This window comes from Eleutherodactylus coqui, chromosome 1 (genome assembly GCF_035609145.1).
Source record: "Eleutherodactylus coqui strain aEleCoq1 chromosome 1, aEleCoq1.hap1, whole genome shotgun sequence".
Classification (NCBI taxonomy): domain Eukaryota; kingdom Metazoa; phylum Chordata; class Amphibia; order Anura; family Eleutherodactylidae; genus Eleutherodactylus; species Eleutherodactylus coqui.
The window spans coordinates 34,792,739-34,819,425 of NC_089837.1; the positions used below are offsets into that span (position 1 = coordinate 34,792,739).

At 48.1% G+C, this 26,687-nt stretch overlaps 1 protein-coding gene across 1 annotated transcript in view; it reads left to right on the forward strand.

Moving 5' to 3' along the window:
- The first annotated feature begins 10,728 nt into the window (after positions 1–10,728).
- Positions 10,729–26,687, forward strand: part of ZNF395 (zinc finger protein 395) — a 29,815-nt gene continuing 13,856 nt past the window's right edge. The window contains exons 1-8 of the mRNA XM_066594848.1: positions 10,729–10,845; positions 17,498–17,733; positions 21,874–22,121; positions 22,833–22,939; positions 24,138–24,373; positions 24,449–24,549; positions 24,780–25,038; positions 25,211–25,306. Of these exons, the coding sequence (XP_066450945.1) occupies positions 17,503–17,733; positions 21,874–22,121; positions 22,833–22,939; positions 24,138–24,373; positions 24,449–24,549; positions 24,780–25,038; positions 25,211–25,306 (1,278 nt within the window). The 5' untranslated portion in view covers positions 10,729–10,845; positions 17,498–17,502. The remainder of the gene's footprint in view (positions 10,846–17,497; positions 17,734–21,873; positions 22,122–22,832; positions 22,940–24,137; positions 24,374–24,448; positions 24,550–24,779; positions 25,039–25,210; positions 25,307–26,687) is intronic.

Here is a 26,687-nt window from a genome sequence, read left to right on the forward strand (position 1 = left end):
TATAATACTAGCAGTCACATTAGTGCCTATATAATCCTAACAGCTATATTAGTGCCCATATAATAATACCAGCCATATCAATGCCCTTATAACACTACGGGTTATATAAGTGCCCACACAATGACCAGTCACATTAGTGCCCATATAATACTATCAGTCATATTAGTGTCCTTATAATACTACAAGCCACATTAGTGTACATATAACACTACTGGTCATATTAATAACCATATTATAATGCCAGCCATATTAATGGCTGGCACTACCGATTATATAAGTGTCTATGTAATACTAGCAGTCACATTATTGCCTATATAATACTACCTGTCATATTAGTACCCATATAATACTACTAGAGATGAGCGAGTATACTCGCTAAGACTAACTACTCGAGCGAGTAGTGCCTTAGCCGAGTATCTCCCCGCTCGTCTCTAAAGATTCAGGTGCCGGCGATGGGCGGGGAGCGGCAGGGGAGAGCAGGGAGGAACGGAGGGGAGATCCCTCTCCCCCCCCCCCCACTCCCCCCTGCTCACCGCCGCAACTCACCTGTCACCCGCGCCGGCAGACAAATCTTTAGACACGAGTGGGCAAATACTCGACTAAGGCACTACTCCCTCGAGTAGTTAGCCTTAGCGAGTATACTCGCTCATCTCTAAATACTACCAATCATATTAGTGCCCATATAATACTACCAATCATATTAGTGCCCATATAATACTACCAATCATATTAGTGCCCATATAATACTACCAATCATATTAGTGCCCATATAATACTACCAATCATATTAGTGTCCTTATAATACTACCAGCCACATTAGTGTACATATAACACTACTGGTAATATTAATGCCCATATAATACACTAATCAGTCATTAGTGCCCATATTATACTACCAGTCATGTTAGTGGCAATATAATGCTGCCAGTTATATTAATACCCATATAATGCTACCAGACATTTTGGTGCCTATATAATACTACTGTGTTAGTCATACTAATACCTATATAATAGTACCAGTCATATTAATACCTATTTTGTAATACCAGCTATATTGGTGCCTATATCATACTACCAGTTATATTATTGCCCGTATAATACTACTAGATCCAGTATGTTAATGCCTATATCATACTAGCAGTCACATATTATACTACCAGTCATATTAATACCTATGTAATACTACCAGACACATAAGTGCCCATGTAATATTACCATCAATAGCAGTGCCTGTATAATACCACCAGCTACAGTATAATAATGCCCATATCACACTACCAGCCACATGCTATAATCACACTGTATCTATGCCGGGGCTCCTGGAATAGCTCCGGAGTGCATCAGCGTCCGTATCTGGACCCTGGGAGATCCCAGACAGTCACGTCATGTGGCAGCGAGTGACGGTGACAGCTGGGACCGCCGCTCTGTCTTACATGCAGCAACGACATAAATAGCTGCTAGCATGTGAACGGGGCATGCACAGCGTACGGTATTGTATCATCCCAAACAGGACGCCCTTGTTTCTTGCAGCACCCTGACCCACATGCAGAGTGCAAGTAATGGGGGAGGGGGTCCTCTATATTACACTGCCGTCAGTCCTAGTAAACAGAGCAATAGGACACAGAACAGTCACTGCTATCAGTGAGGGCAAACAGACAACACAATACCATAGATGTCACTGCATACAGATTACCATGTACAAGTCCCTGTCCCCAGGAGCTTACACTCTAATCTCCACACACATATGCAGTAGGACTAATTCCATAAGTAACCGGGGAAGGTGGTGGTGGTGGTGGGGGGGGGGGGGGGGGCGCAGCTCTGGAGTATAATACAGCATGTAAATCAGGATCAGTACAGGATAAGTAATGTATGTACACAGTGACTCCACCAGCAGAATAGTGAGTGCAGCTCTGGAGTATAATACAGCATGTAACTCAGGATCAGTACAGGATAAGTCATGTATGTACACAGTGACTCCACCAGCAGAATAGTGAGTGCAGCTCTGAAGTATAATACAGGATGTAACTCAGGATCAGTACAGGATAAGTAATGTATGTACACAGTGACTCCACCAGCAGAATAGTGAGTGCAGCTCTGGAGTATAATACAGCATGTAACTCAGGATCAGTACAGGATAAGTCATGTATGTACACAATGACTCCACCAGCAGAATAGTGAGTGCAGCTCTGGAGTATAATACAGGATGTAACTCAGGATCAGTACAGGATAAGTAATGTATGTACACAGTGACTCCACCAGCAGAATAGTGAGTGCAGCTCTGCAGTATAATACAGGATGTAACTCAGGATCAGTACAGGATAAGTCATGTATGTACACAATGACTCCACCAGCAGAATAGTGAGTGCAGCTCTGGAGTATAATACAGGATGTAACTCAGGATCAGTACAGGATAAGTAATGTATGTACCCAGTGACTCCACCAGCAGAATAGTGAGTGCAGCTCTGGAGTATAATACAGGATGTAACTCAGGATCAGTACAGGATAAGTCATGTATGTACACAGTGACTCCACCAGCAGAATAGTGAGTACAGCTCTGGAGTATAATACAGCATCAGTACAGGATAAGTAATGTATGCACACAGTGACTCCACCAGCAGAATAGTGAGTGCAGCTCTGGGGTATAATACAGGATGTAAATCAGGATCAGTACAGGATAAGTCATGTATGTACACAGTGACTCCACCAGCAGAATAGTGAGTGCAGCTCTGGAGTATAATACAGGATGTAACTCAGGATCAGTACAGGATAAGTCATGTATGTACACAGTGACTCCACCAGCAGAATAGTGAGTACAGCTCTGGAGTATAATACAGGATGTAACTCAGGATCAGTACAGGATAAGTTATGTATGTACACAGTGACTCTACCAGCAGAATAGTGGGTACAGCTCTGGAGTATAATACAGCATCAGTACAGGATAAGTAATGTATGCACACAGTGACTCCACCAGCAGAATAGTGAGTGCAGCTCTGGAGTATAATACTGGATGTAACTCAGGATCAGTACAGGATAAGTAATGTATGTACACAGTGACTCCACCAGCAGAATAGTGAGTGCAGCTCTGGAGTATAATACTGGATGTAACTCAGGAGCAGCACAGGATAAGTAATGTATGTACACAGTGACTCCACCAGCAGAATAGTGAGTGCAGCTCTGGAGTATAATACTGGATGTAACTCAGGATCAGTACAGGATAAGTAATGTATGTACACAGTGACTCCACCAGCAGAATAGTGAGTGCAGCTCTGGAGTATAATACTGGATGTAACTCAGGAGCAGCACAGGATAAGTAATTGGACCTGAAGTTTTAGTTTCTCTAGCTTTATGTGCTTTTAGGTACATTGTGTTATATGTTGAGTGTATGTGTGTGAGTGTACAGTGGTGGGAAAAGCTCTGGACATGGGTATAAACTCATTTTTACTTTTGTTTGTGGATCATGGACTGGGGGTAAAGGGCCTTATCCGCTTGCCATTGTGCAATGTGACCAGCAGAACACTTTGAGCCAAGGCAACGTGGTCCTTTTAAAGGCCCCTTTACACAGGACAAATGTCGGGCAAGCAATGCCCAGGAGCAAGTATCACTGGCTCTCTGACAGAGTGGCCAGCAGGGGGCCGGGGCGGCTGGAGGAGATTTCACTCCTCGCTCACATGGGCAGCTGCTGCGTATCGGCAAGAAAATACGCTTCTGCACGGAAGTCCCTCAATTAGCAGAAATCCTCAGAATGACTGCTAATGCTTAAATAGAGCCAACGCAGCTGAACTCCTCCTCCCTTTTTTTCCCGCCACTATGGGAGCGTCCTGTGTATTTCGGGAAAAGATATGACGCAGTGTATAAAATTGGTGATCGAAAACAGTCGCCGATGTGGGATATTTGTGAATTAATACATTGCAGTCCAATGCTTCAGGTGGTCGCGGTTTGGGGGCGATTTTTAACGTAGCTAAATAGCGACGTATATACAGTTATATGCATTAGGCCTAAAAGTCAGTTAAACCCCATTCTTCACGTTGCATAGTCCATGGATGAAGAGAAGCCTGCGATATTCTTGGCGCCACGGATAGAAAATCACATTTCCATGCTGGAGCGATGGGATGTTACGGCGTATCCCGGACAATCCCGCTCTGTGGAGCTCTGCAGAAAACCACATGGTATTCAGGGATAATTGCGGACAGCAGAGAGAAGAGGGGGTTTGGCGCGCTTCCACGTACATGAGCTCTCCCCGAAATAAGGAGAGAGAAGCCTTAGAAGATGGGAAATGTGTAAGGCTGTGCTATGCACATAAGATACGTTTTTGTGAAAAACATCGCGCTACATGCGATTTTTCACTCAAGTTTTTCACGCAATATTGCTGCGTGCTGGAAAAGCAGCCTTGTAAATGAACCCATTGTAAAGAGGTGGATTTCTCTCCGTAAATGGCGATAAAATTGTGACATGCTGCGGAGGGTCCGCACGAAAAAACTGTCCCATGTGAACATGGCCATACGAGGTCCTGTTGGTTGTCAGTGTTATAGAGGTACTAGAACCGACAATGTTATGGCATCATATGGCAGTTACCTGCATGCTTGCGGCATACTGTGGGCAGTATCACTGGTTTTGGACCTCTGTGACTGGCACTCTTCTATGGTGGCTCTTAGGAGGAATTGGCGTAGATGAATTCGGAAGCTGCAACAGCCCGTCAGTAGATCGCCACATATGAGCAGCCATGGCCGGGGTCTCTGAGCTATCTTGATTCCTCAAGCTCCTTTGAAGCAGGAATATTGACCCGTGGTGGCGAAGGGAGGAGGAGGGGGGGGAGGCATGGAGAGAAAACAGAACCGGCTGGACAGCTATGGATGCAAGAATGTCACACAACTAGAGTCACGTAAGACTCGTCGCACAGTTCAGTGACAGTTTGCATATAAGTTGCATCCATCTGCTACAGTAGTATTCGCAACTTTGTCGCACACGTTTTTAGACCAAGTGCATTCGTTAGTGTTATCAGGGTCATCCTACCACCAGGCTAGAGGCAACGTGGGTCATGTGACACAAAGATTGCGGTGTTGCACTGTGACATCACATCTATCATTAGTGTCACCTGCTACATGTCACATGCAGAGTCACATCTAGTGATTGTCAATGGCATTGCATTGTGACCTGCTACGTAACATGACTAGGACACAAGAGGCGCATCCCCCCATTGACTTCTATGGAGACTTGGTTAAGGCACATGCGGCTGTAACTTTCCTGCCATTCGGCTGCGATCCGTTTTTAGCAACCAAATCGCAGGCGATTAAACAGCTGCAGGACAGCAACTCGCAGACAAGTTGTGACTTCCTTTGTTACGCGACTTTAATGCCAAGCACTGTTTATTCACTGCGTATTTACGCATGAAGTCAATGCGGACCTCACAGATCACACACAGAATAAAGACACAATATACAGGGAATACGCACAGTTTGGGGCTGTGAAAACGCTGCATCTTTCATGGACCATGACTGACTATGCCTGTGTGAATGGGATCGCAGTGAGTCGCAGCTTGCCACAATGTTGCAAAAAATCCAATGTTGGTGGATTACATGCAACCTGTGATTGCAGAAAGCTGCGACTCGCTGCAACCCTATTCACCTCAATGTAGGCCTACACAGCGATCTTTAGTCATATGGCCAAAAGACACCCTGTAGTCCTGGGCATAAACTGTCCCCGTGATGGGAGGGAGGGGGTTGTGTCAGGAACTTCTTTTATTATCTACTACAACTTTTTACGATACTTTTTGTAACAAAAACAATCGCGCCCCCAGAAGAAGTTTTTTTTGTTGCAGACTCAGCAGACCTGTTCTGCAGTTTCATCTCCGGCAGATCTGTAAATGATGGGAGTTGTGGTGATTAGATGAACGGTCTTGTCACCGGAGGCGCTAAAAGTGGTTCCCCCCTTGGCCTATAAGAGGCTCTCAGAGGCTTCTTGTGTGTAGTGATCTCTTCTTCCGCTTGTGTAGAGCTTGTTGACCACTAGACGCCTCTACGACACAGAGAAGAGATTTCACCCCGTTACCAGAGGGGGCGCATTATTGGGATGTGAGAAGCTGAATGGGCGTATCGATGAATTGTCTCCCACCAGCCGTTCTGACCAGACTGTTAGGAGGTGTTGGGTCCAGTGGATTTGTGAGGGCACACAAGGTGACTGGGCTCAGGATGCCCCCTACAGACTACCAGTAGAGAGGAGCGTCTGACCAGACTGTTAGGGGGTGTTGTGACCAGTGGATGTGTGAGGGCACACATGGTGACCGGGCCCAGGACGCCCCCTACAGACCATCAGTAGAGGAGAGTCTAACCAGAATGTTAAGGGGTGTTGGGACCAGTGGATGTGTGAGGGCACACAAGGTCACCGGGCTCAGGACCCCCAGTAGAGAGCAGCATCTGATCGTCCGACAAGCACCAGCAGCTCCAACTGTTGTGTTGTCCACCATCCAGAGACGGGGAACCAACGTTACACCCCTTTGCCTGTCGGAACCATATCCAGGCACTTGGCTGAAGGACATTTGGTTTCACGGCCCCCATTACATGCACAGCCTCTGACACCTACCATCGTCTGTGTTTATAGTGTTGTCTTCAATGTTTAGTTTAGTTTGGGTGCTGACGACAGCAGTGTTAGAGTCTGGAGACCTTGGGGAGAGCGCCTTAATCCAGATTTGGCTTGGCTACACACACAAGGGTGTCACAGGAATGACTCCACATTACCCGTTCGCCAGATTTATGACAAGTGGAACATGTATGGAACCATCAGGGATGCCAACTTTCACATCCTATGAGTTGCATGATCTAGAGGCTGTTACAGCAAATCTGGAGTGATATGCCGCAGGATACCATACAGAACCTGTATGTCTTGTATCCAAGCTAGAGGTGGTACAACAGGGTACTAGAGCCTCCACACCCGCCATATCACATCTTGTATCCAAGCTACAGGCACTACAACAGGGTACTAGAGCCTCCATGCCTGCGCGTATCACATCGTGTATCCAAGCTAGAGGTGGTACAACAGGGTACTAGAGCCACCATGCCTGCCCATATCACATCTTGTATCCAAGCTAGAGGCGGTACAACAGGTTACTAGAGCCTCCATGCCCGCTCGTATCACATCTTGTATCCAAGCTAGAGGTGGTACAACAGGTTACTAGAGCCTCCATGCCTGACTGTATCACATCTTGTATCCAAGCTAGAAGCGGTACAACAGGGTGCAAAAGCCTCTATGCTCGCATGTATCACATCTTGTATCCAAGCTAGAGATGGCCCATCAGGGTTCTAGAGCCTTCATGCCTGCATGTACTACATCTTGTATCCAAGTTTGAGGTAGTACAATAGGGTACTAAAGCCTCCATTCCCGCACATATCACATCTTATAGCCAATCTATAGGTGGCCCAACAGGGTACTAGAGCATTCATGCCCCCCGCCTCATGTATCACATCTTGTATCCAAGCTAGAGGCGGTACAACAGGGTACTAGAACCTTAATGCCCCCCATATCAGATTTTGTATCCAAGCTGGAGGTGGTACAACAGGGTACTAGAGCCTTCCCTACAAGGGGTCAGTTCTCCACAATAAGGCCGACTTCACACTACTGGATTACTATTGCAGCGAGGTGTCAGCGAGGAGGATCTGCAGCAAACTGCATGCATTGAAAGGCATGTACTTTCGTTTTTTGTTCACACACGCGGATAAGAATTGCGTATTCTGTGAGCAGAGAAAAATGCTCTATTTTGCTGTGCACTCCTTGCGGACAGCCCTCATTGAACTCAATGGAGACCGTCCGACCTGCAGCCCATACACAACTAGCTATGTGACGGCGCGGATAATACAAATAAAAATCTGTACTGCACATGATTGCTGGTGAGCCGCTGCGGTCATACGCAATGCAGAAACGACAGGTACGTGGGGTCACTGACCGGCTTCACAGCGGGAGTTTGCTGTGGGCTCCTGCATGCGGAATCCAACCTGGTCGTGTGAAGCCGGCCTAAATGATCCTCTCTGCTCTGTAATCACTAAGTTAGAGCAACGTTACAATCACACAGAGAAAGTTTCATTCCATCCGACAACTTCTAGGGGAGGGAGATTACTGACAGTTAGTGTGTATGTATATCTATATACTCCTAGGGGGGGTACTGGCAATGAGTGTGTATATCTATATACTCCTAGGGGGGGATACTGGCAATGAGTGTGTATATCTATATACTCCTAGGGGGGATACTGGCAATGAGTGTGTATATCTATATACTCCTAGGGGGGATACTGGCAATGAGTGTGTATATCTATATAGTCCTAGGGGGGATACTGGCAATGAGTGTGTATATCTATATACTCCTAGGGGGGATACTGGCAATGAGTGTGTATATACATATACTCCTAGGGTACTGGCAATGAGTGTGTATATACATATACTCCTAGGGGGGATACTGGCAATGAGTGTGTATATACATATACTCCTAGGGTACTGGCAATGAGTGTGTATATACATATACTCCTAGGGTACTGGCAATGAGTGTGTATATACATATACTCCTAGGGTACTGGCAATGAGTGTGTATATCTATATACTCCCAATACAGGAGGGATCGGTGTGGCCTCTGGCAGCTGGCAGGAGCTGTACCCCCAGGGATGCCGCATTCCTCCCTGCCTGCAGCGCTGAGCCCGAATTGTTACATTGTTTGTTTAGAATGCACATTGCAACATTGTTGCAGCTGCCGCTTCGGAGTCGGAGAGCAGCGGCCGCCGGCACAGCGTCTCTCCACACGTGGATGTCTGCACGTAGACAGCAGCAGCCGGCACATACCGGCTTATACCCCCCTCCCCCCGCCCCAGCAGTGGGCAGGCAGAGCACCCACCCCGGCTGCCGACTGTCAGTCACCTGCTGCCACATCTCCCCTCGGATCGCCCAGTGGAGGTCTCTGCCCCTGGCATCACCATCCTGGGCAAGGGGCATTTTTTGTTTCCATAACAAATCCACGAGGTTCCTGCCCTCCCACCCACTCGTGGCTACTGCGCATGCGCTGCATATGTGTCCAACAAGACGGGGCACAACAGGGGGGGCTGCAGAGCACAAACAGATTCCAGGCCAGCCAGGAGACCCCCTCCTCCTCTGTGCGCCCACACACGTGCTGTCAGTACAAAAACAATGCGGCCATCTTATGCAGGGCTGCAGCCAAGAGGTACTGCAGCAGCTGCAGCCTTGAGTGCACTAGCAGTGCTGCTGCAGAACATCTTGCGAGGCTGGGCTGTCCATCACGTGCTTGGATTTGACTGGTAAAGGTATTTGCATATTAGTGCAAACAACCAGACTGCTGCAGAACATCTTGTCAGGCTGAGCTGTGTGTCACACGGTGGGATTTGACTGACAGTCTGCAAAAGACGTTCTGCAGCAGCTGTGGTTAATCGTATGCAGGGAGCTGCTGCAGTACCTCAGATGTCATGCTTTGCATGTTAGTGCAAACAACTTGTCTGTCATAGATAGAGAGCTGCTGCAGAACATCTTGTCTGAAGCAGCTGTTTGTCTGGGGTGCACTGGCAGGACATCTTGCAATGCTGAGCTGTCCATCAGGTTGGTGGGATTTGACTGGCAACCTGTAAAAGTGATTCTGCAGCAGCTGTGGTCTATCATATATAGGGAGCTGCTGCAGAACAATTTGTGTAGCTGAGGTTCTGCAGCAGCTGTGGTCTATCATAAATAGGGAGCCGCTGCAGAACAATTTGTCTGGCTGAGGATCTGCAGCAGCTGTGGTTTGCATCGTAGTGCAAACAACTTGTTTATCCTAAATAGGGAAGCTGCTGCAGAACATCTTGTCTGGCTGAGTTTCTACAGCAGCTGTGGTTTACGCAGCAGTGCAAAGAGCGGGACTATCAGATATAGGAAGCTGCTGCAGAACATCTTGTCTGGGTAACACGTCCAACAGGTTGGTAAGATTTGACTGGCATTGTAAAAGAGATTCTGCAGCAGCTGTGGTCCATCGTATATAGGAAGCTACTGCAGAAAATCGTGTCTGGCTGAGGCTCCACAGCAGCTATGATTTGCAGATTAGTGCAAACAACAGGTCTATCACATGCACGGAGCTGCTGCAGAACATCTTGTCAGGCTGAGCCGTCCATCTCGTGGTGGAATTTGATCAGCAGTCTGTAAAAGAGATTCTGCAGCAGCTGTGCAAACAACTGCTGATCTTGAGGTTCTGCAGCAGCTCAGTCAGTGACAAGTCCCTCCCCTGTTGATTCGTTTTACACCACCCAAGGCCTTATAGATTGCTGCTGCAGAATCCCTTGCAACTGGCAGTAAGCGGTTCTGCAGCAGCCTCGGCATGCAGTGGGACGTGCGCGGCGGTCGGTGCACACCCGTAGCGCTTGCTGTTTATTTTCCGCCTGCGCCCGGTGGGCGTGGGAGTCCGGGCGAGCGCGGCCACCAATGGCAGGCGGAGGGCTGAGCATGTGGGGAGCTTGTTTACAACTCGGCTCTAACCCGGCCGGCAGCAGGAGGAGGGGCAGCGCCGACAGTCAGGCAGAAAACCCGGCGCGGTGCAGACAGGAGCCGTAGGTGCCGGCGGCCGGGGGAGTCTATCCAGCGGGCCCGGCGCAGCGAGCGCACTGCAGCGCGGAGTGGGGAAGGCGCTGGACCGCAGCAGCTGCGACTCTTCCCTGCGCCCGAGCGCAGCCGGCCCGCGATCCAGCCCGGGTTTATGTGATCTCCGTGCCAGAGCTGGAAGAGAGAGGAGGAGGGAGAGCGGCGGCGGCGGAGAGAGAGGCAGCACAGGGGAGAGTACAGGACGCCACAGCCGAAGCAGCCCGGGGACCGTGTGCATCGCGTGCTGGGGGGCAGGTAATCACATTGGGGCAATCATCTGCACGGAGGGGGTTGCATTTTGCATGCACAGGCAGTGGCGTGCAAGGATCAGGGGTGCACAGATCGGGGGTGCAGTTGCCTGCAGGGGACCCCATTCTTGCAGCGGTACCTATCCAGCAGTGTTATTGGAGGGTGCAGCCCCTTGTTTACCCATCGGGCACGGAGCGGTGGTGCCGCGGGCGCCGCTTCTCTCCAGCAGTTTTTTTTTTTAATATCTCTTATTTTTGGCGTTCTGTTCCCGTTTGCAGCGCGGCGGGCTCCGTGCCCCCTCCCATCTGTGCTCACACCCCCCTCCTGTGCTGCCAACTCCGGCTGGGCACACCCACCAGCGCCCGGGGCCTCCCTGCTCTGCTGCCACATGATGGAACCGGATTTCCACTGATGCACATTGCAAAGTTGTATCAGCCGCAGCTGCTGCAGAGCCTCCCTTCAGAGGGTGGTCCTGCAGTGTGGGGGTGGCTGGGCCCCTTCTGTGGTTAAATGGCTGGTGGGTAGTGCTGCCCTTCTTTGGAAGTGAGAAGGTTGACTGCTGTGCCACTCTGTTGAGAATGGTGTGGCTGCTCCACTCTATTGGGTAGCTATGCCCCTTCTTTGGTGGCTGTTTAGTTGGTTCTGCCCCATCAGTGATCATGAAATGCAATGGTGTGTCTGAAGCTTTTTGGGTCCAGCGCTGGAGGGTGCTTGTGCCCCTTATTCAGTGATCATGGAGTGTGGTGGTCTCGGTGCCCCTTCTTTCGTGGTTGTGAACTGTTGACTTGGTTGTACCATTTTCTTGGTAACTGCCTCATGTTGGTTTGGCTCTTCCCCTTTAGTGGTCATGGAGTGTTGTGAGCTCTGCCATCCCTGTTGGTTGAGTTCTGTAGCCATTCTTCAGTGGTCATGAAATGCTGTGGTATCTGTGCCCTCATTGGTAGTCATAGAACTTGTGGGTGGCACATTCAACCTCACACTATGCAAGCACCAAAGCGGTTCAGAGGGCACAACCAACCCCATACTATGCAGGCACCAACACTGCATGACAACTGTGCCCTTTCCTCAGTTGTCATGGATCGTTGGGGTCTTGGTGCCACTTCAGTAGTCATGGAGTGTGGTGGTCTTGTGCCCATTCTTCTGTGCTTGCATAGTGTGAGATTGGCTGTGCCCTCCTGGTGGCCATAGAACTTGGTGGTCTCTGTTTTCCTGCTTTTGGTATTTACATAGTGAGGTTGGCTGTACCCCCTTCTCTAGGAAGTGTGTGCCATTTTCTGTTGACTAAACCCTATCCCTCCACCCCCAAGGTGTTTACCAAAAAATGTGTGAATGGGCAGGCCTTCCAAGATGCACGACTGCCTGTTGACACAAGCAGTCCCATGTAAAGTGTGATGTTTGTAGACTGCCCCAATGATCACTCAGTGAATGGAGGTGGAGCAGGCTGGAGATCTTCTGGCCGCTCTCCTCCATTCACAGTAAGACGATTGTTGCTTGCTATTTTTTTTTTCCATGCCTGCAGAATCCAAAGGAATTCTAGTTTGTCGTTCAGTCGCTGGCAGCGTTTCCACTGAATGATTATCGCTCAGTTTCGCTTGATCCAGTGAACGATAAAAGGGCCCGTGGGGTACGTTCACACGCATCAAACTTGTTGCAAAGAGTCCTGAAACTGAAAGCCGCTTCCATCCGCCTGTGCGATGTTTTGTGGCCGCACGTGGATTTCTCCAATTACGGACCGTCTCAGAAATGTCTGCAACAAGTCTACCTTGTGTGACTTCACAAGAGCTCCTTCCGCTGCAGCAGGTTTACGGCTTTACATCCCCAATGTGGCGCATGCCACCGAAGGTGCCCACCTGGACACTACCCATCCCACATGTTTGTGGACCGTAAAATGAGGAACGGCCATCGTGCACCAATTCCGCTCATAAAGTCAAATGCAAGAACTCTGCTGTCTGTGGCGCTCAGAAGTTAATCTAGAACCGCTGGGCTCCAAGGCTGTTATGGTGGGAGAAACAGATCCCCCCCCCCCCCCCCCATGGTGATTTAGGGGCCTTTGACACGAAATGATTATCGTTGCATCATGCGGGACTGAATGCTGATCGTTCAGTATAAACGCTGCAGGCAGCCGAGCGACGGACTGGAACTTGTTTGCTTATCGTTCACTTTCAGCAAGCATAAGAATCAAACGGGGATCGTCCCCTGTAAACAGGTAGTCCTTCATCTGCGGATGACTGCCTCTTCGCTGTGAATAGGGGTGGGCAGCCTGCGTTCAGTGAGCGGTTATCGCTCCTGTGCTTTCGCACATCGTTGAGACGTCTGACGGATGCCTAAGCCTGTATTCCATCAGTGACGTCAGTTTCCTGGAGCGGCCGTACAGTAAATAGTGGTCACCCGGGCCGCTGTATTCCTCACGCTTCGCTGTCAGTCTGGAGAAGGGGGTGTGGTGGCGTTCAGGTCGCTGTTGTATGACTGACGTCTAAAAGATCCGTACTTGGAAGGCAGCAGAAAACACCCTGTCCAGCAGCCCTCATTTAGGTGGAAAGCTGCCCACGCTACACTGTAACAACATAATCCGAGTCCATGTGCCCCGCCGTGCGTCTATGTATCTGCACCGGCCCTCCACAGTTACCCGAGGATCCAGGCTTTCACATAACAATGGATCTTGCAGAAGAAAACCCCATCTGGAGGGGACTTTGGAGCCGATCATTGACCACCAGGGACTTTGGATGGCCGGTGGTCCGTTCTGTGTGTACAGTGATAACATGGATTACCAGCCCGTGTTCTGTGTAGATGGGGAGTAGGTAGGATCACTGTATCAGTATTTATGGAGTGTCTCTGATGTTTGTTTGTATCAGTCTACACTAGATACATAATAGCGTTTGTCCATAACATGTAGCAGTGTCTTATGTATCAGTGTTTGTAAATAATGATTTCCATGTTTACCCGCTTCTAAAACTCTCTGCTGGGTTTGTCAGATTCCAGCCGTGCCCGCCGGACCGCGTGGACTTACAATGGGGTCTGTCGGGGTTTGCGCTTCGTGCATCACCATTCTTGCCAACAAACGAATGTGTGAACGCAGCCTGAGTGTATCTGGTGTAGAGCAGATGAAGCTGGTCGCCGCAGTGGCCGACGGGAGCTAAACACGCACAAGACGGTGGGAAATTGAATGCGGATCAATAGGAGAACGAGGAAAAGGCGCAGAATAGAGGGCAGCATAAATGATGCGTTGGGGTGAAGTGGAACCCTGTGTGTTACTACATGGGATTACATTCTATACATCCTATTCATGTGTATTGCATCAGTCCGTCCTGCATGTATATAGGATTTAATTAGGCTATAGGTGCCATCTACATAACCCTGATGGGGAGGAAAGGGTGCCGTTCGTTCAATCGCTGGCAGCGTTCACACTGGATGCTTATCGTTCAGTTTGGCACAATTCAGCAAGGATCTGAACCATAAAAGGGCCCTTATCCCTGGCGCTATAGGTAAATGTGCCCCAAAGGGTTTTGTAATTGATCCCTTCAGGTCCGGCACTAGGTGGCGCTACATTTCTATCCCATCCATTGGTTTATGGTTTAACAGAGTTCTAGCTAGGTGGAAAAGGAACAGTTTGATACCCTAGTTGGCATTTGGGGCACATGTCCCACCAGCCCAACTCTTGGGATGTAATGTTAGCTGTCTGATACGTGGGAGGTCGCTGCGCTGTAGCTGGGCAGTAATCTGCATATGTATACTGTATTATATATATATATAATATTATGCTCTTCCTGTAGGATTTTTAACACTGATGTGAAATACTGCAGACCTTTCCCTTATCTATGAGCGGTCCGCTCCTCACCACACCCACCTCCAAGCCTGCCAAACATAGCTGCAAGCTGCCACCGTACATAGCGGGCACATGGGAAGCCTTCTATAGCCTGGTATAAGAGGGGCTCTAATAACAGAGATGACCTGCTGGGGGGGGGGGGATGGGGGCATTCTATACAGCTCATCATCTTAGACATGTGCATTACTGCCTATAGGATTACCCTGAGCAGCGCAGATATATTCCCTGCCGTTAAACTTTAACCCCCGACCTCCTGTATTCAATCCCATACCCTCTACCGTTCCATTAATGTTAGTTTACTATAGATGCCCATGTTACACAGTACAATTCCTTTAATCCAGCACTAAGGGGACAGAACAAATGTCTTGGATTTTCTAGATTATCAGATGGGTAAAGGAGGGGGAATTGATCATGCCAGTTTTCTGGCTTAAGAGAGGTTGCAAATTTTGGCGAGATCCACATTTGCACATAAATTTGCCACGTTTTAAAAACTTTCTGCTGCTCTCGACACTTTTCAAAAGCGTGTGGGGCGTGACGTCCCATGGGATCGACTGCCTTACTGGAACTCGTGCCAGTAGCTGGCATAAACTAAAGCACAAATCTACGTAATTGCTCTACAATCAGTTGATCGTCGGGGATCACAAGCGGCTGGTAAATTCCCCCGCAACCAGTTACACACAAGCTGCGCCCGTTGATGCTGGATTATGACTACTGTACAGGGTGAACAAAATTTGCGCCACTGTTTCAGAGCTGCAGTCTGGTGGGAAAGCTACATGTGACTTGTCACCCGCGACCAGAATCCCACTGATCTTGAATTTCTGCAGTTGTCACTTCACAGCCATGACACAGACGCCATTGACTACCTTTAGGTGGAATGTTGCAGAGGGTATTACTACCTCAACAGGATAGGGGATAACCTGCAGTTCGGTAGGGGTGAGACCAATGGGACCCCCACCATCCAGGGACTTCAAGCCTGGCGCGTCCCAAACTTCCAGCAGCGGTGGTCGCACATGCACACCCCTCCTCCATTCACTTCAATGGGACTGCCATAACTTCGGGGATGCAATCCTACCCCTTTAAGTAGCTTTACCATGTGTGTATTGCAGACGTGCCAGAAGTTGTCTCTTTGATGGCAGCACATACAGTACAGTTGTGAGGAGGGCTGCAACTCTTGTGGGTTGATTCACAGCATTAATGGTTTAACTCCTGCAGTCTTAAAGGGCCGGATCTCTCCATGTTGTGGCATAGCCTCCAGCTGTTCCTCCGCTCTGCATAAGTTAAGGTTTTGCTAGTTCTTCCCTTTTCGGGCCGCTCAAAAAATTTTTTTCAGCTGTCACATGCTTCTGCTCTTGCACTTTTTTCCCCCCACAAATGCCTGGCTGTCAGCAGCAGGAGGGGGCGTGGCTGACAGCTGGAGGCGGAGCTAGGGTCTTTTACTGTTCACGTGCCTGTTCCTCGACCCTCTAGTGAAACCGGATCAATGTCTCAACACTGGGCAGAGTTTACGTCACCTCTGCACTACTCCCCTGTCTGGGGGCTTGTCCAACGGAAAGCCATGACAGCTCTGCACGTCCACACTTGTTGATGAGTTGTGTGTTGTTTTTTTTTTTTTGCTTATTTTTTTTATTGTGTTTTTTTTTGGTTTTTTTAAAATAGTTGTTCCTTTTCTGCTGTCTTAAGCACCGATTGCTTCAGATATACAGTATATGCCCCTTTTTTTTGTGTGTGTTTTGGGGTAGGAGGGGGGGACTAAAGAAATTTGTAGGTATGAAATGGTACAAAAGAGACTGCATACTCGCTGCTCCTGGCGCTGGGAACCCAGAAGGCGATGGCGGGTGGTCATGTGCTGTATATTGTGCATGTGACACCCTCAGCCAATCACAGGCTTCAGTGGCCATGGAATCACCACTGAAGTCTGCGGTTAGCTGAGTAATCATGTGCCCCTATGCATGGCATGCGACTACCCGCCACTTCTGGGTTTCGAGTGCCAGGGCCCCAGCGGTGGATCTGGAGCCGCTGGTGTACAAGAGTATGCACTTTCTGTATTTCTATTATTTTACATCCTGAAAAGCCACTTTAAGCAACTTTCCTCAACCTGTAACAAAACTACGTCTTCCAGCCCCCAGATATTAGGACCTGCTAGGAGTTATACTCCTCCCGTAGGCTGGGTTAAAAGCAGTGTACCCCACTGTTGCCCGAGGCATTCAGTTTCCAATTCCCTGTCTAATAAAGCGTGTCCATTACAGAAGGAAAATTCTGCAAGATTCAAATATACTTAATTTCTTGTCATTTCAAGATCTCTGCTTGCTGTCAGTGAATCTTTTTCCTGTTTGTGAACTTAAAACCTGTATAGACACACAACTTTTCACAGATGATGGTTTATTACAATTGTATCCAATCAGCAGCACAGATGTATCTTCTGTCCTGATCATTAGTTACATTTTTACTGATACATTGTATCAGTCTGGAATCCAGGCTACTTTTATTCTCTCTGTGTTTAGTCTCTCGTAGCCCATTCTTCCTATTACAGCACAGCCAGAATCATTATCCATGTAGTGCCTTTCTGGTGAGCTTGTACTTGCCCACAGTAATGAAAGTAAATAAGCAAAGATGCAGTGTAAAGCATGGCGGAGGGACATGGCTGTAGCCTAAAGCTCTGGTGAGGCTTAGACTTCAATAGATGTTACAACTAGGCTGGAGTCACTAATCATAGCTGTGTCTAATCCTTGGATCCATAGCTATAAGATGACTTGAAGTGGTGCCCTGGTGGTCATTTTGGTGAATTGCACTATACACTGACTAATAACGTCTTACCCGTGTCTCTTTTTCTTGCAGCCGATATGGCCAGCATACTTTCCAAACGTCTTGGCAAGCGGTCCCTCCTTGGCGCCAGAGTCTGTACCCCGAGTTTGGCAGCAGATGGCATGTCCATTGAAGGGCCCGGAGACCTTACCGGAGGCGCTCATCTTGGAGTTTACGATGGAGGATGCCTGAAGGAATGTCTTGAAGAAAGTGCTTTCCCTTCTGGGAATCTGCCTCCGAGTCGCTTCAAACTGTATCCAGGCCAGAAGGTAAGATGAGTGCAAGACGTGCAATGGTGAATGGGCTCATTATAGTGACCCATTGGGGCCCAGTAACAAACAGTGCCACACCTGGCCATGTCTGGCATTGCAGCTTGCTTCCATTAAATTGAATGTAGCTGAGTTGTAATACCCCACATAACCAGGGGTGGTGTGTTTTTTTTTTAAATTTGTATTACCAATTTCTCCCTTTTTTTTTTTTTCTCCAAGATCTCAGCTTGCTGTCAGATGCTGAAACCCTGAAAAGGGTCCAGCTCGCACAGCTACAGTCGGTGTATCAGCAATAGGGATCTCTCCTGCTGTTGGCCGTGTCTTGTACTGACACATTGTAACAAATAGCAGCGCTAGGGCTTCACAGGTGCGTTAGCCTCTGGATATTTCCATCTGCTTTCAGCAAGCGGAGATCTTAGAATTGGTGAGGAATTCCAACAGAGTTGCAGAACTTCTCATCATGCTCTGCTTAAGAGATCAGCAGGTTCGAGATCTGATCACCGCTCGTCCGGCTGTCAGCTGCTCTGCCCGTTTCCTGTACGGTCGAGTCAAGTGACCTTTCTGCAACCACAAAGGCTTTTTTTTCGCTTTTCCTCCTGATTTTATGTCATGAGTTTATTAGATGGGTCACATGTTCAATGATCACATTGATCTGGAAGGAGTGAGGGGCATCCCATGGGCCAACCAACACTTGCATGCTGCTTGTTCAGTGTCTGCACTGTCTTCTCTGGAGACTTTTGCTGTTGTAGGGGGTAAAGGTCACTGCATTATAGGAGCTTGGCTAGACTGCTAGGGGTGGGTCTGGGGACAGGCTTGCTGACTGCTTCCAGTACCCTCCAGCAGAATAGTCATTAAGGGTGCCAATGGGCATTAGCTATCTCCTGCCCACAGAATGGGGATAACATACTGATCGGAGGTGGTCTCTGCTGAGACCCCACCTGATCTCAAACAGGAGTCCTGTGTCCCCTCCAAAATGACTGAGGGTAAGGTAATAAGAACCTAGAAGAGAAGGCTCAAACTACACAGGGTTTGTTTTCTACCTGTAGCCATGGCAACACAGATTTGCATTGTTGTTGTATACCCAAAACGGAAGGGGATTAAAAAAAAAAAAAAAAGCAGCAATAATATACATTATCCTACCAAAAGTTTTTTGACCCCCTATTAGTGGAATGGGATTGTGTTAATAGCATGTCACATGTTCTAAACCGTGCTACAGAAGCTGCAGACCCTTGGGGAGGGGGGTCATTAATGGTCTGTGATGGCAACGGCATGCTATTAGTTATACAAGTTATGCCGCTGCACACAAGCCGTCCATCATGAAGCGCAATGCATCGGCCATCCACAGTGGTGCAGGAGGCGCTGTCATTGGACAGTTGAGCAATGGAAGCATGTTCTATGGAGTGATGCTGCTCACATCAGATGGATGTACCTGGGCATGGAGGATCCTGGGAAACGCCTTATGGCTGAGTGTGTTGTGCCAACAGTTAAAGGGGTTGTCCTGGGTTAGAAACACGTGGTTGCTTACTTGCCAACACAGCGCCACCCTTGTAGGTGGCTGGCTGTGGTGTTGCAGCTCAACTGAAGTGAATGAGAGCTGAGCTGCAATACCAGACACAACGCACGGACAAGGGCGGTGCTGTTTTTGGAAGAAAGTGGCCATGTTATTCTAACCCTGGACAATACCTTTTTAAGTACGGTGGACCTAAAAGTTCTAGACAATTTGGCAATACTGTGGAAATGGTCGGCCATACTTCCAACGCAACAATGCGCCGTGTCGTGAATCAAATCAGGTTTTATGCTATTTTGAGGATATGGATGTTCCCAACCTGAACTCTACTGAACATCTTTGGGACTAACTGGAATGTTCAGTCAGGAAATATGAAGTGCGTTTATCTTTGAGAGAACACGCCAGACATTTGAAGGATGAATGGAGGGAAATGCCGCCTGAAGACTATTGGACTTGAGTAGAGAGTATCCGATGTCCTTGGGGCCAAAGGAGCCCCACTAAGCATTAACATATGGAAATACCACCTCTGTTTGCTGAGGGATCTACCTACTCCTGGTATGATGGTGTAGTTGTAGAAGTACACATGCCCTTCGTGGAATTTCTTGTTCCGCTTTCTCGGCTAACCTTTGATGCGGTACTTCTGGGATCGTGTCTGTCTGCTTTGTTTGTCAGGTGGGGGAGGGTGTGTACACTTCTGGAATAAACTTTCCAAGAAGTTTAAATTTCCTTGTTAATTGTTCTGGAAGAATTTCAGCATCTTGTGAGATGAGATTTAACCCTTCACTAGTATGTTGCTCCCCCCCCCCCCCCCCCTCCATAGCAGGAATGTGTGTGCAGCGCCAAGCTGCTCCTGTGTTTCCAGGATATTTGCCCGCGGTTATACACGAGCCCCCGGAGACTACTATGGAAAGGAAGATATTGTTGGAGAGTGACAGGATTTTCCTACGACTTGTCTTGTTTGTGCCCAGTTGTGAAATTCTGGCTGTTTCCCCAAGCTGGCGTGTCTAGATGAGCGGCTGCTCTGGTGCCCAACTAGAAGCGGCAAGTTTTTATTATGTTCCATGGAGTCACTGTGTACGTAAATTTACTTCTCCTGAGTTACATCCTGGATTGTATACTCCAGAGCTGCACTCAATATTCTGCTGGTGGAGTCACTGTGTACATACATTACTTGTACTGATCCTAAGTGCAGCACTAGAGTATAATACAGGATGTAACTCAGGATCAGTACAGGATAAGTAACGTATGTACACAGTGACTCCACCAGCAGAATAGTGAGTGCAGCTCTGGAGTATAATACAGGATGTAACTCAGGATCAGTACAGGATAAGTAATGTATGTACTCAGTGACTCCACCAGCAGAATAGTGAGTGCAGCTCTGGAGTATAATACAGGATGTAACTCAGGATCAGTACAGGATAAGTAATGTATGTACACAGTGACTCCACCAGCAGAATAGTGAGTGCAGCTCTGGAGTATAATACAGGATGTAACTCAGGAGCCGTATAGGATAAGTAATGTATGTACACAGTGACTCCACCAGCAGAATAGGGAGTGCAGCTCTGCAGTATAATACAGGATGTGACTCGGGAGCAGTACAGGATAAGTAATGTATATACAATGTGACTCCACCAGCAGAATAGTGAGTGCAGCTCTGGAGTATAATACAGGATAAGTAATGTATGTACACAGTGACTCCACAGCAGAATAGTGAGTGCAGCTCTGCAGTATAATACAGGATGTAACTCAGGAGCAGTACAAGATAAGTAATGTATGTACACAGTGACTCCACCAGCAGAATAGTGAGTGCAGCTCTGGAGTATAATACAGGATGTAACTCAGGATCAGTACAGGATAAGTAATGTATGTACACAGTGACTCCACCAGCAGAATAGTGAGTGCAGCTCTGCAGTATAATACAGGATGTGACTCGGGAGCAGTACAGGATAAGTAATGTATATACAATGTGACTCCACCAGCAGAATAGTGAGTGCAGCTCTGGAGTATAATACAGGATAAGTAATGTATGTACACAGTGACTCCACAGCAGAATAGTGAGTGCAGCTCTGCAGTATAATACAGGATGTAACTCAGGAGCAGTACAAGATAAGTAATGTATGTACACAGTGACTCCACCAGCAGAATAGTGAGTGCAGCTCTGGAGTATAATACAGGATGTAACTCAGGATCAGTACAGGATAAGTAATGTATGTACACAGTGACTCCACCAGCAGAATAGTGAGTGCAGCTCTGGAGTATAATACAGGATTTAACTCAGGATCAGTACAGGATAAGTAATGTATGTACACAGTGACTCCACCAGCAGAATAGTGAGTGCAGCTCTGGAGTATAATACAGTATGTAACTCAGCATCAGTACAGGATAAGTAATGTATGTACACAGTGACTCCACCAGCAGAATAGTGAGTGCAGCTCTGGAGTATAATACAGTATGTAACTCAGCATCAGTACAGGATAAGTAATGTATTTACACAGTGACTCCACCAGCAGAATAGTGAGTGCAGCTCTGGAGCATAATTCAGGATGTAACTCAGGATCCGTACATAATGACTCTACTTATGTAGCAGTATAAATGTATACCGCATTGTATTAAACCCCTATTTTATATGGCAGGTGTACATTACACACAATGGGACGGAGTACGCTGGTTTGGTGGAGCAACACAACCACGTAGATGACGAGGTGAAAGTTCTTGTGTTTGAGCTTGGACTCCACTTGTGCCGCAAGACGGAAGATGTGCGTCTCGCAGAGACTCCAAAAACGATGAGTATCCCCATGGAGCAAGTTATGTCTACCAACTCTGACGCATCTTCCAGCGCAGCCCAGAGAATGGTGTCTCGCAGCATTGATGTTCCCAAGAGGTAAGTGTTGCTGTGTGCGTTCATTGCATTCTAATGATTTTATACTTGGTATGTAAACCAGAAGGTTACCATTCACTGACAGCAAGCAGAGATATTAAAAACAAAGTCAGCAAATAGACTATGCTTCTCACAGCTGAGTTTCTGTTACCATATAGACTGTTCTGAACTGCAGTCTGATGCAGCTTACAAGAGAGGGATTTGTGCAGAGGTCTGGCCTCAATGATACATTGTAGCCAACCAATAGTATTAAAGGGGTTGTCAGGGACTTCTTAATGATGGCTTCTACTCAGGGTAGGCCAACCGTATGTGATTAGTGCGTGCTTGAATGTGGGCCTCTGCACTGCAGTCAGCACAGGAAGCACATAGTGCTGTCTGTAGTGCAGAGGCCCAGGCTGGTATTGCATTGATTGCAATGGAAGCCATGCATACCGTATCAAACCGGGCCACTGCAATGTTGTCCATCGGTTTCCAGCACTTTCCGTAGTGACATTGGTGCCGGTAATCTGCTGATTTGTGGGGTTCCCAAGCGGTGGACCCCGCTGATCACGTATGGATGACTTATCCTGAGGACAGCTTCTCTACAGAAAATATCCAAAGGGTCCCGAACAACCCCTCGATGTCTGTACAGGCTTTCAGCCTCTTGTATTCACTGACAACAAGCAGAGAACTTGAAAATAAATCATTAATGATATGAATAACTTTATTTCTTAGACGCTCGGATGCGCTGGACATGGATGAAATGATGGCAGCTATGGTCCTCACCAGCCTGTCCTGCAGCCCTATTGTACAGAGCCCGCCCGGCAGCGACCTCATTGCAGGTGAGTGCCGGCCTGTTTGATGTCTCGCTGCCATCTCCAATGCCCCAGCGTAATAAAGGCTTGTATTTGCTCTGCAGCTGTCTTGCAGGCTCCGGGGAAATCCAACGGCTAGCCTGGGGACTGTGCTCCACAGCCCGTAGATGTCTTCTCCAAGGGCAAATCTTATAAAATCGCCATGCAGGTTGTGGTTTTGAGAACAGTGCCCCCCGCTGGATTGTAGCGGAGATCTGGAGTTTCAAGAAACGAGTCGGTTTATCCCAACTACAGTAAAAGTTCACTAGTCCGGCATCTGACGATCTGCCATGGAGGGAAATAGTCCCATCCGAGATCAACTGCACATAGTTAGTTCTTCAGGCAGTGGGTGCCACAAGGGTCCTTCTCAAGAAGCAGCAGCAAGAGAGGTTAATGCAGATATGACACACTGCAACGACACTGCAGTGTAAGGGATATGTGGTGTCCATGACCTTCATTGCAGCGACTACTATTGGCATCCGTGTCGGCACTTCAGAGCCTTGAAGACCTACTAGAGGTCAATGCTCATTCTAGAAGTCGATCCTTGTATCGTGGAACTGCAGCTTTGTTTCGATTCTCTATCGTTACTGAGTTTCCTGCTTGCTGTAAATAAGTTGAGTCCCGTTTAACCCCTTCCCGACTCGGGGTGTAGCTGTTGTACAGCTTTGCGGGAAGAGGTTCTCGCGAAAAGACGTCTAACTATATGGATGGCTTAGGAACTATAAACCTGCAGCAGAAGCAGGCCTCCTGCTGCAACAGCTGGGATCCGTAAGATCGCCGATCCCTGCTGTTAACCCTTTACATGCCACGGTCAATGTTGATCGTGGCATGTAGCTTGTTAATGGTGGGGGTGTGTTCCCTCTGACGTCATCGACCCTTAACTACTACATCTCAGAGGGCTGATGGCAATGGGTTGCCGGTCAATGGTGTCCAGGTCTGCCATAGCCTGTCGTAGGCAGGAATAGTTATAATAAACTGCAATGCATTAAAAAAAAACAAAAAAACGTATCCAGCGTTAATACGGCAATGTCGGGCCTCTAGGCATGTGACACTGAAGAAAAAGTAAAAAAAAAAAAAAGTTGGTCATTAAAGTGCGAACAGGCTTCATCACTAAGGGGTTAATGGATTGATTGTACTACTTCTTCCTACCCGGAAATCTCATGACTTCTTGTAATTTAACTCTCAGCTCCTCAAGTCACCTGTGACTTATGGAAGGAAAGCGGAGATGTGTCGGACAGCGGCAGCAGCACCACCAGTGGGCACTGGAGTGTGGAGTGTGGCGCATCAACCCCTTCCCCTCCTCATACTGAAACCAGCCCCAAGTATACAAGCGAGGTCTTCAATGCCTCCCACGTGGATGAAGGATTTGAGACGGACCCTGATCCCTTCCTTCTGGATGAGCCGGCCCCTCGGAAGCGGAAGGTAAAGACCCGGCGCGCCGCTTTCTCGTAGGTCTCCCGTGTCTCCTGTTCTCCACTGACTTGTCTTGTCTTTCAGAACTCGGTGAAGGTGATGTACAAGTGTCTGTGGCCAAACTGTGGCAAACTGCTGCGCTCCATCGTTGGCATCAAACGCCACGTGAAGACTCAACATCTGGGGTAAGCAATGTCTTCTAGTGCCGCCCACCATGTACTGTGCAGCTCTGGAGCCCTCCAGGCATTTTCTCCATCGGTGGTTTCACATCTCCTAGGCTTTGTTCAGTTTTGCTTAATATGTTGCAAGTGAATTAGAGATTGCAATCTAATCTAAAGCTGCATTCACAAGGCTGTAGACTTCAGAGCTCAAATCTCCTGCTGCTTTTGGTGATTGAACTGGTTTCTCTTTATAGAGACGGGATGGATTGTGACCAGCGTAAGAGAGAAGAGGACTTTTACTACACGGAGGTCCAAATGAAGGATGAGTCTGAGGCAGAGAGCACCCCAAGGAGCCCCAGCACCGCTACTGCCCCGCTCCTCATCCAACCTGTGACACCCAAGCCAGAGACCCAGGTGCTAGAGGTGCCCTCTGTGGAATCTCCATTGCCCAGCGCACTCAGTCAGTCCGCTCCGGGCTCCTTCTGGCATATCCAGGCCGATCATGCTTACCAGGTAACTACAACCAAAAATACAGAACTCCGTTGATCCAGAATTGGTTGTACTAATGTGGCTAACAGCAGAATTATGAGTGCTGCTCTAGGGTAGCAAGAAAACGTGCTGAAGCGCTTGGTCACACAAACGTATGTACAGTATATACATTAATCTGCTTTTTCTCTCCCCTTAGGCGCTGCCTTCCACCATCCAGATCCCAGTCTCCCCTCATATCTTTACCAGCATAAGCTGGGCAGCTGCGCCCACCGCGCTCCCTGCCCTCTCTCCAGTAAGTAAGATAACCGCCGTCTTATTCTTCCTGTGTTGCTTATTGGTATTGTTTTAGTATGACTACGGTATTAGGCTGGCTTCACATGGCTGTAAGTGTATTTACACATCTGCGCGACAGGCATTATATTTTTGCGTATGTTAGTGGGTTTTGTTTTTTTTTGTTTTGGGTGGGTGGGGGAAGATTTGCACACGAATGCCCTGTGTATTGACACGCAAAAAAAATAAGCATGCTCCCATTGACTTCAAGGGGCAGTTAAGTTTCGTTTTAGTATGTGCTATTTTCGTGCACAATACGCAGTAAAATAGAAAATGCGTCTCTTGTTTGTTTTTGCGTGACCGGCCTGCATGGGCAGACTATGCTCATGTGAACAAACCAAGTCAGTGCGATCTATTGACTGCATATTGCGCACATAAAGTTCTTCCAATATCTTCAGCTTACGGGAATTGGGGGATTGATAAGGATATGTTTACACTGGAAGATTGGCAGTAGATCTGATGCAGAATTCATGGGGATACCGCATCAGATTTGCGCCAAATCCTCTTCATGGTCCATACGGCAAGGATGTCTGCATGTGGAGGAAATGGTCACATGCCCCATCTTGCCGCAGATTGTGTGTCATGGCGGACATCCGAGGCTTTGCTGTGTATTTACGCTGCAGTTCTTAGAGGCGGGATCCGCATAGAAAAATCCCATTGCAGCGCCCGCCGTGTGATTATACACTGGAGTAATTATCGAACTCTCCTCTTCACCCGCTTCACCCTCTGGACCTTCTCCATCCTGGTCAACATGCAGGTTAGACTCCTACGGCTAAGAGAAAACCCGAAGGGCTCCTTCACAGTGGCGAGAAAATTGTGCCTTTTTTAAAATTTATTTTTATTTTTTTGAGCAGGGTGAGAAAACGCAGAATTATGAAACCCAAGCTTTTCGATGACTTCATTTCCCATCTGCAATGTTTTGCGAGATTTGGAAGGCGCTGCCTATCTTTCTGCGTTTTTGCTTTTCCCCCCCTCTCTATGGCGTCTCCAATTTTTATCGCATCACATGAACATGCGGCATCCATGTGGTGATTTTTTTTATTTATTTTTTTTCCCTTTAGTCTACCGCGTGAGAAAGTAGCAGCCTGCTGCGATGCACGAAGTTTTTCCCAGAAGCATTGCCAACGCTCCAGCATCGTATGAACCGAAATGCGGTATTGCTGCGGTGATATCGCGCTCGCCAGTGTGAAGGAGCCCTAAGGTCTTCTATTGCTACGGCTGACACCTCCATCTAACGCTCAAAAATAGAACAGGCACCGCTCGCAAATCGAAGCGCTGAAGGGAGCCCATGTGAGGGAGGGCTGAGGGTAGAACCTGCGCCGGATTCCTGCCAGTTTAGCTGC